Here is a 14,695-nt window from a genome sequence, read left to right as displayed (position 1 = left end):
TAAGTTGATAGATATAATGATGAAACCATGTAAAAACACAATCATTCTAGATGGACAAATATATCTAGTACATTGAAAAACTTAAACTATAATATCAAAACAAAACTCTATTGAAATATCCTAAAACATCAATTGACTTAAAGAGTAAAAGTTTATAATTACATTTTAAATACTTCAAAATTTCTAATTATCATTACATATTTTTTATTAACTTATTTTACTTAATTGACAATCTAATTATTAAATAATTAATTTTTATATATTTGTCATAAAAAATTAAAATTAATTAAACATACCATGTTTATTCCTATGGACATAATTATAATATCATTTCATATCTGTTCAAATTTAAATCAGTTATCACCTTTACAGTTAATTTTATCATTTATATAATCATCACACTAGAAACATCCCAAACAAAATAAATCCAAAAGAAAAGACATACCATTTTTACCTTTACACTTTATTATTTTAAGTTTTTCCCTAAAAATATTAAACTACCATTTTTTACGAAATTCTAAAAAAATACATTTCCTCCAAAATACTTCCAATACAGATTTAAGCTACATACATGAGAGGAAAATATCAATTCAATCCCAACAAAGAGGCTGGTGCAAATAGGATTTGTACCTAATGAGATGCCTTAATCTCTTAATCAACCCCTAATTGTCAAATCTAAAAAGCCGTTAATCATAATCAAAATGTTCAAAAGATAAAGCAGAATACTTCAGCAACATTCACCATCCCGAATGATACAACTGTCAATACAAAGCACCAAATTGTACTTTCTCAAACGTATCCATTGTAGAAAAAAAAAAGATAAAAGATCAGTGAGACTAGACAATTTATTCTTCTTTATAAGACGTTTCGCCCCCATAAACAAGAAATTATCCAATCTCTGTTTCGCAGAATCCTGAAAGTCTCGTGCTTCTTTTAATGCAAATATTCCGGCAGAAGAAAAGAAAAGTCTTTCCAGAACTGTTCTATCAGCAGGTCGCCGGTTCGAGTCTCCGTTTCAAGGTAATGTAGAGTGAAAAAGACTTTCACAAATCGCAATCATAGCAGTCATTCATTTGAGCTGTGGAGGGACGAAAAAACTGGCCCTTGCATGGTCGTACATTTGAAATTGCGTGGCCTTACACAGGGTACACATTTGGAACGGCACGGATGCCGGTGAGTTAATATCTTTGACATGTAAAATTATTTGCACAATTATACTGGTTTTACAGAGGACTTAATCTTGTAAATAATGATTTAAGTTATCAATATTTGCTTGGAACGTTGCAAAGAAAGTGTAGGTAGTAATGTTTTTTTTATAAGAAAAAAGATCGGATAAAAGTCTTGGAAATCATGTTAAAGCAGCGAATATTGGCGTGGAAGGATGAACATAATGTGTTTTTATAATTCTTGAATTTTTTTGCCGGTAGATTTGTTTTTAAAGTTATGTCAATCTTTTGATTGTTTAGAACTGGTGTTTTGATTTGAGAAACATGATCGATTCATGATGCGATTCTACATAATTTCAAGATTATGCTAAACAACATTGTGGAGAATTAAAGCCTTTTCTTTGAAGATCGGTGGAATTTCGTTATTCTTTCTTCCTTTTGCAGCGAAATAACATGTTTCTTGAATTTTTTTGGCCAAGGTGTGGCTAATTTTGTTTTTTCTTTCCTCGTTTTGTAGTGAAACGATGCTTTTCTTGAACTTCTTCCAAGAATGTTTGAATTTCTTTCTTGTTTTTCATTTCGTGGGAAAATAACGCTTTTCTTGGATATTTTTAGTGTGTTCTGTTCCGTTTATTTTTTCCTTTACATTTTTAACTCTTGATCGTTCAAGAGGCCGTCGCTGATTTTGTTTATGTATTACTATGTAGAAAATTTCTTCAAGTACAGAATTCTGGATTTATTGTTCACAAACATTGAATCTTTGGTGTCAGTTGTTAAAAACGTCTGTCCCAAGTTTGTCAGGCCATTGAATTTAAAGTCTAAAATTTGGTACCACGAAAATCTGAATGGAGATTTAATGATCGTACAATTTGTAGTCAATAAGCCACAGTAGCACTTTGTAAGTCCAAACCAAAATTGATGCTGCATATTTTATTCCAAAGTGATGGACATACTTTCTTTCGGTAAATTCGAGTAAGGTTCTCGTTGCTGCGAATACGGCAGATTTCCCGAAGCATCTGATATCTTCGTCGACAATTCTGCAAATGTATGTTCATTAGGGCATAGATTCTGCAGATTCGGCTTCTTTATGCAAAGCTTCTCTCAAATGATGGAACATTTTGTAATACTCATCCGCAGACGGTAAGTTTAAAAAAGCCTCCAGAATATGGTAGTGCATAGTAGCTTCGATACCGCAAAGAGATTAATGGGAATACGGCCTTACATTGTGTTGGCGTTCTGTAGCGGTGAATGTTGTTCATTTTGTTATGTATAAGGTAGCAAATATGTAAATACTGTTGCGTGAAGCCACATACTAGTTCAATCTTGTATGTAAAATGGCTTGAATCTGAAAGAATGAAGCAAATTAGTCGTCTGGGTTGGAGATATTGGTAGATTTTCATTACATTCAACACGATGATTTGATTTCTTTCAGACAAATTCCATAAAAAAGTCTAGCGTAAAATCCCCTAAAAAGCCTTATGAATCCCCTGTTTTGTCTTCCACAATGCTGAGTATTCGTTTTCTGTAAATTCTGTATTCGCTGAATTTGCTTTCCAATGCAGGGCAGATAAGCTTTGGTAAGACACCCGAAGATTGCTTTTGGCGCCCAGAATATTGAAGTTTTGAATTGAAGAGAGCCTTGGTTGTTTTGTAGACAATGCCTGCGATCAAGGTTAGAATAAATAAGAAATTGGTTTCGAACAAGAAAGTGAAATGACACTGATAGATGTTGATGATAATTTCCAGGTTGAGGGCGAAATCCCGCATGATCCAAGTCATTACGAGATGCCCAGCAGCATTGTACAAAGATATCACGAATTCATGGCAGACTCATGCTGTACACACATGTGCCAGGGCCCAAATCCCCAAATGGCGCGCTATGTCTACGGGTTGATATTCCTCGTAACAAATTTGCTGGCATGGATGGTTCGGGATTACGGCCACAATGCATTATCAGAGCTCGATCGTAAGTTTTTAATCTATTTTTCTTGCCTGATTTAGCTCTGTGTTTTTGGGTGATTCAGGTTAAATACATAATACACCTTTCAGAGCCTTTGGCTGTATTCTAGTTATATAGTAAAGGATCTTCGAAATTATAAGACTCCCATGAATGGCGCCCTGTGATAACAACAGAGTACATACAGCATATGGGACCGTCCTAAACACTTGTCTGTGCTTAGATACGGGGAGGCACACATCCTATCCCCTCATGACTCCAACCTATACCTCTGCCCAAGCACAAACTCTTCACAGTCACTGTTATTTAATTTACTTAAGCTGATGGTACACACTGTTATATTGTGATCCCATTCCCAGAATTCCAAACTTTGATAAAAGAGATTGATTATCAGCACTGAACTAGCTCCAATTTATGGATAGATCACCGGCCCCCTTAAAAGGGCATCCATTGCTGTTGAGTGTATTATTTTAGTTAGTGGGGCCTTTTTAAGTGCGTTCTCTACGGCCATGGGTGGATAATAAACATAGATATGTACCTTAATTAATTTTACAGTTTGTTAGATCTTGAAATGTATGTAAGAACAATGCAGATGATAGATTTTATATATTACTGGACCGATTGACTATTTACTTGTTGAAGAAAATAATTCTACACACCATAAATGCTGCTGACTTTTCTGTAAAAACTGGAATGGGTTGTTTAAAAACATTACTCTAATCATTTGATTCCAGCAAAATCATACTGGGAATGGAGTCAAATAAGTAATAAAAAGCCATAAACAGTGGTCCATGGAGAGAATTTTTCTCTAAATTTAGAATCACTAGCTGTCATTGACTTTTTCTCCACGGTTGAGTTGTTCACTACTGCATTTACTTTAGAACTGTAAGGATGTTCAGTAAGCTTCCAGACCCCTTTGCTCCTGTCATTACGACTAATCACAGGGCAACTCAGATTGTATGTACTCTAGGAAAGGTGGTGATTCCTACTAAAGCATTTTCCCTGAGAAAGGATATGCTAAGTTCTAAGTATGGGTTTAAACTTTATTCTTGAGTGCTGAGCCACATCACTTGAATCCAAATATTCTAAGCAGCTAGTAAAATCTATCTTCCTAAATAGTAGCCACTTCTATTTCTAAAGAAATAACTATTCATGGTACTACCTTACATATTAAAAATTGGATCTCTACCTACTTTGGAACCATTTCTTAGACGGTACATATCTTGTTTTCAGTTTTTATATAGAAGACTTTTTACCTTTTGAACTACAATCATTAACCAGATATCCAAATCATCAGCAAACTTGAAGCAGACCACTAATGGTAAATATAATCACAGAAGCAACAGCGATCTACCCAGAATCACATTGAACCATTACTTGTATTCATATTCACAGTAACTGCAGTGGGTTCCAGATTCAAGTTAATATTGACCAGTCAAACCATGCTGATGTCCAAGATAAGTAGATTTCCAGCAGTGATGACTTACCCCATTACCATTCTGATCCCAGTACAAGCTGTAGGTTCAGTATCCGATGCAATATGTTTTGATATCTAACATACCTAAATAAACAGGCCATACTTAGCCACTTGAACTAATTTATTGTATATTCCACAACATTTTCAAAATAAAGCTTTCCTCTTGTTCATTGTAATAGTGCAGAAGCTTGTGACAGGAATCTCAACATTGTCAATCTGCTTTTGCCTGTAAATAATGAAGAATTGATCATTTCTCTTAGATTTTGTTTACAGTTGTTGGATTGGTAGATGTGTTTTCTGTCCGATACAATGGTGTAGTGAGGCCATTGGCATTAATGATGTGTCTCCTTTTAGCAATGGGTTTCGTAGTGCTATTGCCACTGCAAGTTCAGGTTGGCTCGACTATTTGGCCTGAAGCCAGTTTATGTAACTGACTCCTTGTTAGGCTTTTATAAATTGGATGATGTTCAATCTACTTTTAAATTATAAATGTATTATATATTTTACAAATGCTTTAGATGACACTGATCTTGTGAATCCCCTTCTGATCTTGTGAGTCCCCTTCTGTGGTTTCATTTGGCACTAGCTTTAGATGACACTGATCATTTGGCACTAATTTTGCCTTGATACTTGTTATACATTTGTATTTGCAGATTTGAAAGGCTGTCAAGGTGTTCATGACTGCTTGGGTACAGAAGGTGTCCTTCGTGTGAGCCTTGGATGCTTTGTATCCTTTGTCCTTGGCTTGTGACAATGATTGATTGCAATAGTAATAATCTAAAGATTCTCGTGAAATCCCGGCTCCAGTTTCACACAGCTCTAAGAAGCATAGGTTATGCATCAAATCCACATTGTGCATTAAACGTTTTTAGCCATGAAAATACTCAAATTCCAATGATTGTTGAACTAGGGTTCTAGATGTTGCATTGTGCAATTTCCTTGGTGCACCTTAACATCAATTCAGATATTTTATTTCACCATGTTTCTCACAACGGTAGGATCTACAAAAATGTATGAGCCTCGTGATTCGTGGCATTCAGGATGGTGGCCCTTGAAGAGCCTCATTTGGATTATAACGATGGTGGTGCCTTTTTTTATTCCTTCTGCTTTCATTCAATTTTATGGTGAGTTTACTTAAAAAGTAGAATCTTACAAACTGTGTTAATGTGATAGACCTCAGCCTACTATTGCTCCTCAGTATGTTTTTGGTACATTATTTTATGGAACACATTCGTTACACTAAATATTTATTCAATTACTGATGCAGGTGAAGTAGCCAGATTTGGTGCCGGGTATGCTCCTGTTCCTTCTCTGTTTGGGGAAATAGATGCCTTTTAGGTGCACAATTATAATTATCAAAGAAAAAGTAAATTTGAAAGAAACCATTGTACATATACTTCTTTGTTCACAGATTTTTCTGACGAGTTGCTTAAAGCTAGCAATTCCTGTTGTTTGATGTGCCCCATAACATCTGTCGATTCCATTTCAATTCTCTGTCATGGTAGATGTTACAATAGATTTTAAGCTATTCTTTAGAAATTCTTGCTTTCTGGGAATTCCTAACAAGTATGTTTTGCTATGTGACCTTTCAGAATCTTTCTAATTATTCAGCTTATTAGTGTGATCAATTTCATCACATGGTGGAATGAGTACTGGCTGTCGGAGGAAAATGCTGATCTATGGTACTACACAATTTCAATTGATTTAGTATATCAAGCTTTGTTTTTAAACATTAGGTATGTGTTACGAAAATCAGATATAAAATTCAATCATTATTTTCACTGTTATCTGAAACCCTTTAGTGGCCCCATTTGAGTCAAGAAACAAGCTATCTCCAAGCTAGTTAGAAATTACCAGTTAAACAATTGTAGTGTACACCAGAAATATTTCTCTAAAGTTGAGGTCATACTATTCCAAAAGGAGTGTGTGGTTTGGGTGAATCCAGCTTAATAGTAAATCCAACAAAAGATAATCCAGGGCATCTAGTAAGAGACAAAATGAGATGACATAACTTTGCAAGCCTGAAACAGCAAGTGGATCCTCAATTAGAGAAGAAAATTAGATTACATATCAACACGTGTGAAATAGAGAGTGGATTTGCAAAGACAACACAGGGAGAATGTAATACCATTTGAGGTGCCAGTTGTCATGAATTCATGCCAATAAGAGAAGGATATAAAATATGCCATTGGATAATAGAAACTAATAAAAAATTATCTAAGTCAAAAGAAATGCCACTTCCATCTGGCTTCAGGAAAGCAAGTGAGACACTAAATAATGAAGCACCCAATCCAGTGTGTGCACATTTTCACACAGATATCTGAAGCTTAAGCCATCAACCACCATGTGCAATACCATGTACATAATCCTATCACTGTGTTGGTAAACAGATTTTTCACTGCAAATTGACCTTCAAAATTGACCATGTTTTCCTTGTGAGCAGTTGCAAACTTCCTGTGTGTTTGAGAGGGGCAGTTCCCTTGTACAATGTAGGTATTTAGGAGAAAACATGAAAACCAAAGAAAGATTAATAGAAGAAACCCCAATGGTAGACATACGAATATCAAATGGGATTTCACAATGGGCAACTGATTACAAGGGGTTTTGAGCATACAAATGTAATGATGGTGAGAGCAGTATGACAGATCCCAACATAAGCAATACTAGAACATCCAAATTGAGATACTAGGAGATGAATGTGTTTCTTTTCACCAAATTACATGATCCACATGAATGCATAAAAGAATCACTAATTTAACATACGATAAATTAGTAATCATAACTCAGAAGGACATTTTGGACATGCAAACAAATGCTCTCTTTATTATCTTTTTGAGAATATACAAACTTAAAAAACACTTTTATACATTACACGGAACCAAAATTCACTAAAAGTTTCTCTTAGAATTTCTTCAGAGTTTACCCTTTGCAAAAGTTCTCCGCCTTTCTATATTACACAGGCCTTGTATTTATGGGCTTTCATTGCATAACTACCTTTCTGGGTTAATAACTAACTTTCTTTTATGCATTTTGGAGAGTTTAATTAACCTTGACAAAATCAACCAAAATATTACTTGAAACTTGGAAATTTTGTGAAAGAAATCAAATGATTGATTTGATGTAAGCACTTATTCCCATAAAACTTGAGGGAAGCTTTTCAAACTCTAATTGTAAATCCACAACTTGAGTAATTGCCAGCTCGGTCTGTCATGAAAGTATTTTGGAACTACTGCATAGCCGAGATAATCTTTTCATTTGTGTGTATTATGTAATTGGTGGGAAGAGGGAATGGCAATTTCTCCACAACATCCAGTCACTGCACAACAATCTATGTCGGTAACAGAAATGGCATAGTCTTTGGCATTTGCATGTCTTAAAGTTTAAATCTTTAACCACAAAACCTTACTTGAAAACTTAGTAACTGGACATATCTTGCACAACAAGGTAATTTGTATAATGATATGCATGCCCTTGGTGATTCAACACGATGTACACATGCTCGGTATGGTTCAATATGGTGGAGTGCTCGCTTGACCACTTTAAATCTGGAAGTTGGATGTTTTTGGCTCATTTTTGACTAAGAATGATGAGATTTTAGAAGTTTGACTGATGATGACCATGGAAAATACAGATACTCACACAGGGACAATGACACCACAAATGGCCTTACTTGACATGAACGGGCTTAATACCAGGGCAACACACTGCACATGTAACTGAGGAACATGAATGAAACCACCAAAAACCAAAAATGACCCCAGCCAAGATAATAGAAGCCAAGAAAATTGGTAAAGATTTGCAGCATGACAGCTATTACACATGAAAACTGCAGCAGCAAACTTGACCCTTGTAATCAGTAATCTGAGTCAGTAAGAGGCTGAAAAAGTGGAAGTTTTCTGATTAAATAAGTGCGGCTGTCCACATAATCACTAACAAATGCCATTTCATAAAGCATGGCAATCTTTTAATAAACATTGGTAGAGCCCTGGGCAAATATTTAATTCATCACACCAGCTCTGTTAGTTAGAGCAACATCCAAATTATTACAAGTCATCTCTGGATTGCTTCTTCTCTTGCCACATAGAAGAAGCGAACTTATTTTAAAATTGTGATATTCAGTCTATGAGCTTGAGTGTGGAATTTTCCAAAAGCTCCTGACTAGAATTAAAATGTATCAGGTACTGCCATTAAGACACTGAAATAATGTTTGAGTAAACAAGATGCAACCTTGACCATAGGTCTCTTTGTTTTCCAGCTCGAGTTGTTCTTACAAACAAATATTTAATTCTTTGCAGCATGTCTGTTCATTGAATAATTGAGTTGCTTGCCAAAAGAAGCATGAAACGACCTCTTACATTGCTCTCAATGTAAAAACAGAAATTATACAATGCTTCTAAGCAACAGTAAGAACAGTACTGGACATAATTTAGAGCTTGATAGAAAACAATGAATAAGATTTTTGCTTCTGAACTCTACTAATTTCATTCAAGCACAAACAAGGTCCCTAAAAGTTAAAACATTAGACCTGTATACGTGCATTATTTCAAGAACATAATACCAAATGTGCATGCCAAAACAGAGCAAAGTGGATGGAAAATTTGGTTGGTATTAAACAAACTAAACAGATCATGTAAATCAACAAATTATGCAACTCATTATTGAGATTCCAAGAATGTAAATTATTGATCTGATAATTTTAGAATGAAAATTATTTTTTATTTTACCCATGAATAAATGGGGCCTCCATTACCATAATTTAGAGAGGGAAACAGTGCAGGCCCCATATGTTTTGAATTATGATGGAATGAACTTCAGCATTTAGTATCAGTATTCTGTCCTTACCATGACCTCCTTATAATATATTAGGTCATGATCAATTGAACATGCATTAAGAGAAACAGACTTTCCATTGGTTTCTACACACATTGCGGTGCATTGCAGATGCAGTGACAAGAAATGTTAGCAAAAAGTTTGTGCTTCAATCAACCTTAAACAACATAGTGATTGTATTTTATTTTGAGGCTTATCATAAATAGGATATTTTGCCTAAAAGTTAAAACATACTGTTGAGTATTGGTTCAATTTTCGCAGCATAACAGTAGACGTCTCCAATTCTCGAAATCTGCAAAGATCCATGTCTTTTTCTACATAGGGTCACAAGCCTCACCCTTTCTTCAATACTTGGTCCTTTTTGGTATCACAAATACCAAATTCTATACCTAAACAGTAAACTGATCATTATATCATCGGTACAGTAGACTCAACTTGATGAATAGTACATCATAGTTACATATGGATAAGTTTCTGTTATTCGGAAGTGAAAAACTCGTAGAAATCACTTTAGGATGCTTATCTTACTTATATCAGCACCATGCATCATACTTAGAAGGCACTTTCAGTAGGGAAAACATAGTCTTGTACTTAAAAAAAGCATTAGTGGCATTAACTTGATTCGACCAATCATTTATACTCTGCATGTGAACTTGTACATTTATGGCGTCTGATCTTAAAATGTTTTCTTGGACATGAACAATTGATGTCATGAAGATGTTGTGACTAGCTGGAGAAGTTAAGAGAAGTGATCTAGCATCTCTGACATCACTATTTAAAAATTATATGCAGGCATCACAAAACACGTACCACTCACATTGACATGTTTGAAAGTTTACAAAGTTTATGACAATACTTCATGTTCTCTCATAATCTCGTAAGTGCGTCTTTGATGATATTAAGATTGACTAGTTCTTCTAGCTCCAGGATCTATAAGTTTATCATTTGGGCTTGTTTAATCAATGACTTAATGAAAAGGTCATGGACTTTGGCCCTTGGGAACTAATTTCTTGTGACCTGACCTTCTACAACAAGGCATACAAAGAGAGGAAATGTCTGAATTAAGAGCTCTAATCTGAGTATTAGTGAAGGGGGACAACATTGAATGTGGTTTTGAATGTATTATCAGCAAAAACTGTTTATGCTATTAGTAGTAGTTCTCGTAATAAGCAATCAGAACATTTTGGCTACACACTGTATTAAGAAATACCAAATAGATCAATTATTCACAAAGAAGTACTCACTGGACTTTTTTAGATGATCATTGTCAGAATCTGTGGAGTTCCACAGATGAGAAACACTTAGAATGCTGATAAATGACTAATAGGATCATACCGCCTCTTAGATCTATTGGATTCTTTACAATGTCAAGAGATATAAGGCAAGCATTTATTTTCTTGATTCAATTAATATATAACTAAGCACCATATTTATGATTTTTGTAGTCATGAGTATAATTTCCTTACAATAGCAATTATGCCCATATTGAACACACAAAACTAACAGGCAAGAGGATTTATTTTTACATGCAGTGGCATCCCTGTCGTTGCAATGTCAACAATGGCGTATGCTGCTTCGTTGACAGGAATTATACTGATGTATATTTGGTATGCTCCTAAAGTGTCGTGCACACTCAATATATTCTTCATCACATTGACATTAATCCTTCTTCAAGTGATGACTAGCATCTCTCTACATTCAAAGGTAAGTTCTGTTTTCTTCCAAAATTACAGGTTTCCATATGTTTTCTAGATTGGCAAAAGTTACTGAGATAAAGGAGGTGCATTAGTTCTCTCAGTAAAAAATTTCAATATTTTGGGATCCTTCAATTTACCTATTTTGCAAAATTCAGGTTAATGCTGGCCTTATGACAGCAGGACTAATGGGACTTTATGTTGTATTTCTTTGCTGGTCTGCTATTCGAAGGTATTTGCAAACAATGTTCAAAGCCATCAAATGCTGTTAATTAAAACATTTCAATTATGAATGAAATGAATTCACAATTCAAATGTTTTTATCTATGGTAACTCCAAATTATTTTGCATATTTGAGCTACACATATGCTGATTTCTTCAGATATGAGTGGTATTTCTGTTCACGTGTCTGGTCTCCATATAACTGGAATTTCTGTTTATACACCATCTTTTAACTTAAGATTTCTTTCTGCATTGTCAGTGAACCAGTAACAGAGAAATGTAATACAATGCCACAAGGAACTGGAAGAGGAGATTGGATCACAATTGTTGTAAGACATCAGACTTTTTAAAAGTGCTATCAAGTTAATGTATTCTTTATGTACAGCCCTGACAGTTACATTGGCATAATCTTCAATGACAACCTGACAGAACCACAAAATACATATGTTCCAAACAATCCTAGCTATTTGATAACTTAATATACAGTGTAACAAATAGTTGAATATATCCCATCTTCAGCAATGGAGCATCTTCGTTTTTTTAAAGCACGTGGTGAATTGCATTATATTTTTTATGGTGAATTAGATTATACTTATAGCTTTTATGCTTTCAGAGTCACTGCTAAAATCAATTTCTACATTGATTATTCCTTAAGCTTCAACCTAGAAGGGATCTAATCAATCATTTTCAACTTTCTTCAACTATAGTGTCTTGAGGCATCAGTAACAAGAAACTAGCTATAGCTTTACCTTCAGCTTTGGTACAAATTGCTCTGAGGATTTTGGCATATGGTGAAATTATACATTTTTTATATAACTGGCGTATTAATTTCTTATATTATTACCAAAGCAAGACAATTGCTGTATTATTAAACTAGTGTTTTTTAGGTTCTAATATTGAGGTAAAAATAGGTAAGATATTATGCATCCAGGTCGATATTGCTCTAACACATTGATATACACATTGTGCATTTTTAACCTGATAGAGTACATATTTACTTTCATATGCTGGTCTGAATGGTTACTTTGTCTAAAATAACACTTGGCTTGTTCAGAAATTTGAATTTTTGTTGCAATAATTTGCAGAGTTTTATAATTGGACTCTTGGCTATAGTCATGGCAACCTTTTCTACTGGCATTGACTCAAAATCTTTTCAAGTAAGCTCTCTCAAATTTCTCATTCAAGGGGCTAAATAGTAACTTATAGAATTTTTATCGCATTAGGGAAATTTATGTATTTCGGAAATAAAACATATCTATTCATACTATAGTCTATAACTATGCATCATCTCCAGTTCCGAAAGGATGAAGTTGAATCAGATGACGATGTTCCATATGGCTATGGATTTTTCCATTTTGTTTTTTCAATGGGAGCCATGTACTTTGGTATGCTATTCATTGGCTGGAACTTGCACCAAACAATGCAAAAGTAAGCATCTGCACACCACCTAGATGCTCCTGCTTCAGTATTCAAGTCATTGAAAATGTTTTGATCTGAACGAGAATATGTTCACACTATTTAATGCTTCATTGCCTTTTTTACTGATATGATCAGAAATATAAGAAAAAACATTCAATAGTTTTTGCAGCATATGATTTTCAGCTGGTTGCTTTCAGGTGGAGCATTGATGTTGGATGGGCCAGCACTTGGGTGAAGATTGTCAATGAGTGGCTTGCCGCAGGGCTTTATGGTAAGGCTTTTCACCATCCTGATTTTTTTTTGGGTTTGTTTTTGGGGAAGTTTTTAGTATTTTGCAGATGGAGCTGGATGCTAGTTTCTTAAGTCCATGCAACTTGAATACTAACCAGATCTGAATTTGATTAAGGATTTATGTTAAACAAAAGGATAAATATTTGGTCATCCTATTCGATTTATCCACCTTATATTTACTGGCTGCTAAGTCTAACTGTCAATCACATGATCTTTTGCCTTGCTGCTGTGCGTTTCATAATATAGTTTGGACCTTGATTGCTCCAATTGTATGGAAGAATAGAACCAATGGACGATCAGCATCGAATGTTTGAACCTGTTTGGCTGATTTTCAGTTCACCATCCAACGAGGAGATGTATAACTCTGTTGTTCAATGTATAGCATGTCCTTGTACCATATGTGATCCTGATAAGGTTAATTTCTAAAGAGAATGTCTTACAAGCTATCCAATCATTTACACGTTGTGTATATGCTTAGGACGGAAAACTGGTGAAGTCCCTTAGCCATATATGTTGTTCTGGTTAGGATTCCCCCCATATTTTTTTGTCCTGTATCACCATTGCATTTGCAGACTGCTCATGGAGATGTTACTGGTCTACATGTTTCATGTGGTGGCAATAGAAAGGGATTGTCAAATCCTTGCTACAAGATACTTTCCAAATAAATGCTTCGAGATCAAAGTAAACACAGAATGAAAAAAAACTGTTGTAATTTGTACCTGTATGTGGGGCAATTAAATGAATTGAAACTCTGCATCTGCCTCAGATGAAGTGACCGATCTATCTTTTGCTGTTGTTAACTTATATTTCTTGGACTAGTAATGCAAAATGTTTTCTATATATACTACAGCAATTTGTGTATCTACTGCACGAAAGGTACTCTATTGACTTCAATAAGATATCAGACTTCACTCTAAATGCAGAATAAATAATAGTATTATATTTCATATAGAGCATTACTTTCCAATAGAACCAGTTATGAATTTTATTTTATCACTTTTCAGAATAAGTAGCCTCTAAGAATTAAATAGAACTGCTATTACTGAGAAGTGAGAACACAGAGGACCAGAAAAGAATGCGTGCCCTATGTAGGCCTAAATTTAGGCCATTTAATGAAATCCTGTTTTCCATAACTCTATTCAGTCCCAGATGAAAGACAATCTATAAATGCCCTGTTTATTACCCTTCTTCGTAATTTTCTCGACATTGAATTATGTTTCAACTAAAAGTGCAAGTATAAATAACTTTGTGAGGCAAAGGATTGGAAGACGTTTTTGACACCACAAAATAAATATATACATTTTAGATAAGTTATTACTCACTTCAATATTTGGAGCGTAGAGAATGATTTGTACTTTTCACAGGCAAAGGTACTAATACTACTTGTTTCTAAGATTGTGCTTCTTGTGTTTCAGTTCCTATCCACTTTAGGGATACAGCGCTGGTATGTTTATTTCTTGGGACTCCCTGACCTATTTTGACCTTTTTTGTGGGTTCTTCCTAATTTGAAAATGCTCGTTTTGCTTGGTTTCTCCCAATTTCAGAAAAGCTGAATTGAAGCATAACAGTAAACTACTCTGAAATATAAGTGGAAAATCCTCGTTTTTGATGCCGCTATTGTTAGTATTACATCCCAAGA

The 14,695-nt window shown here is 34.7% G+C and overlaps 1 protein-coding gene across 6 annotated transcripts; it reads left to right on the top strand.

The window, feature by feature from the left end:
• The first annotated feature begins 653 nt into the window (after positions 1-653).
• LOC149546050 (uncharacterized) lies at positions 654-13,898 on the top strand. Of its 6 annotated transcripts, none has more exons than XM_089790968.1 (14): positions 743-1,173; positions 2,729-2,838; positions 2,913-3,132; positions 5,254-5,327; positions 5,565-5,724; positions 5,868-5,892; positions 6,193-6,282; positions 10,963-11,134; positions 11,283-11,356; positions 11,606-11,675; positions 12,432-12,503; positions 12,641-12,774; positions 12,963-13,036; positions 13,303-13,898. In XM_089790968.1, the coding sequence occupies exons 2-14, from the start codon at positions 2,824-2,826 to the stop codon at positions 13,368-13,370; spliced, it is 1,248 nt and encodes a 415-aa protein (XP_089647094.1). In that variant the 5' UTR covers positions 743-1,173; positions 2,729-2,823; the 3' UTR covers positions 13,371-13,898. The 6 variants fall into 6 exon arrangements, with proteins under 6 accessions (XP_089647098.1, XP_089647094.1, XP_089647093.1 ...); XM_089790967.1 differs by lacking the exon at positions 743-1,173 and adding an exon at positions 1,215-2,306; XM_089790969.1 differs by lacking the exon at positions 743-1,173 and adding an exon at positions 2,387-2,410.
• Positions 13,899-14,695: the final 797 nt, after the last annotated feature.

This window comes from Cupressus sempervirens, chromosome 7, assembly GCF_028749045.1.
Source record: "Cupressus sempervirens isolate cs-2001-9-10 chromosome 7, ASM2874904v1, whole genome shotgun sequence".
Lineage (NCBI taxonomy): Eukaryota > Viridiplantae > Streptophyta > Pinopsida > Cupressales > Cupressaceae > Cupressus > Cupressus sempervirens.
This window is presented reverse-complemented; position numbering and strand designations above follow the sequence as displayed.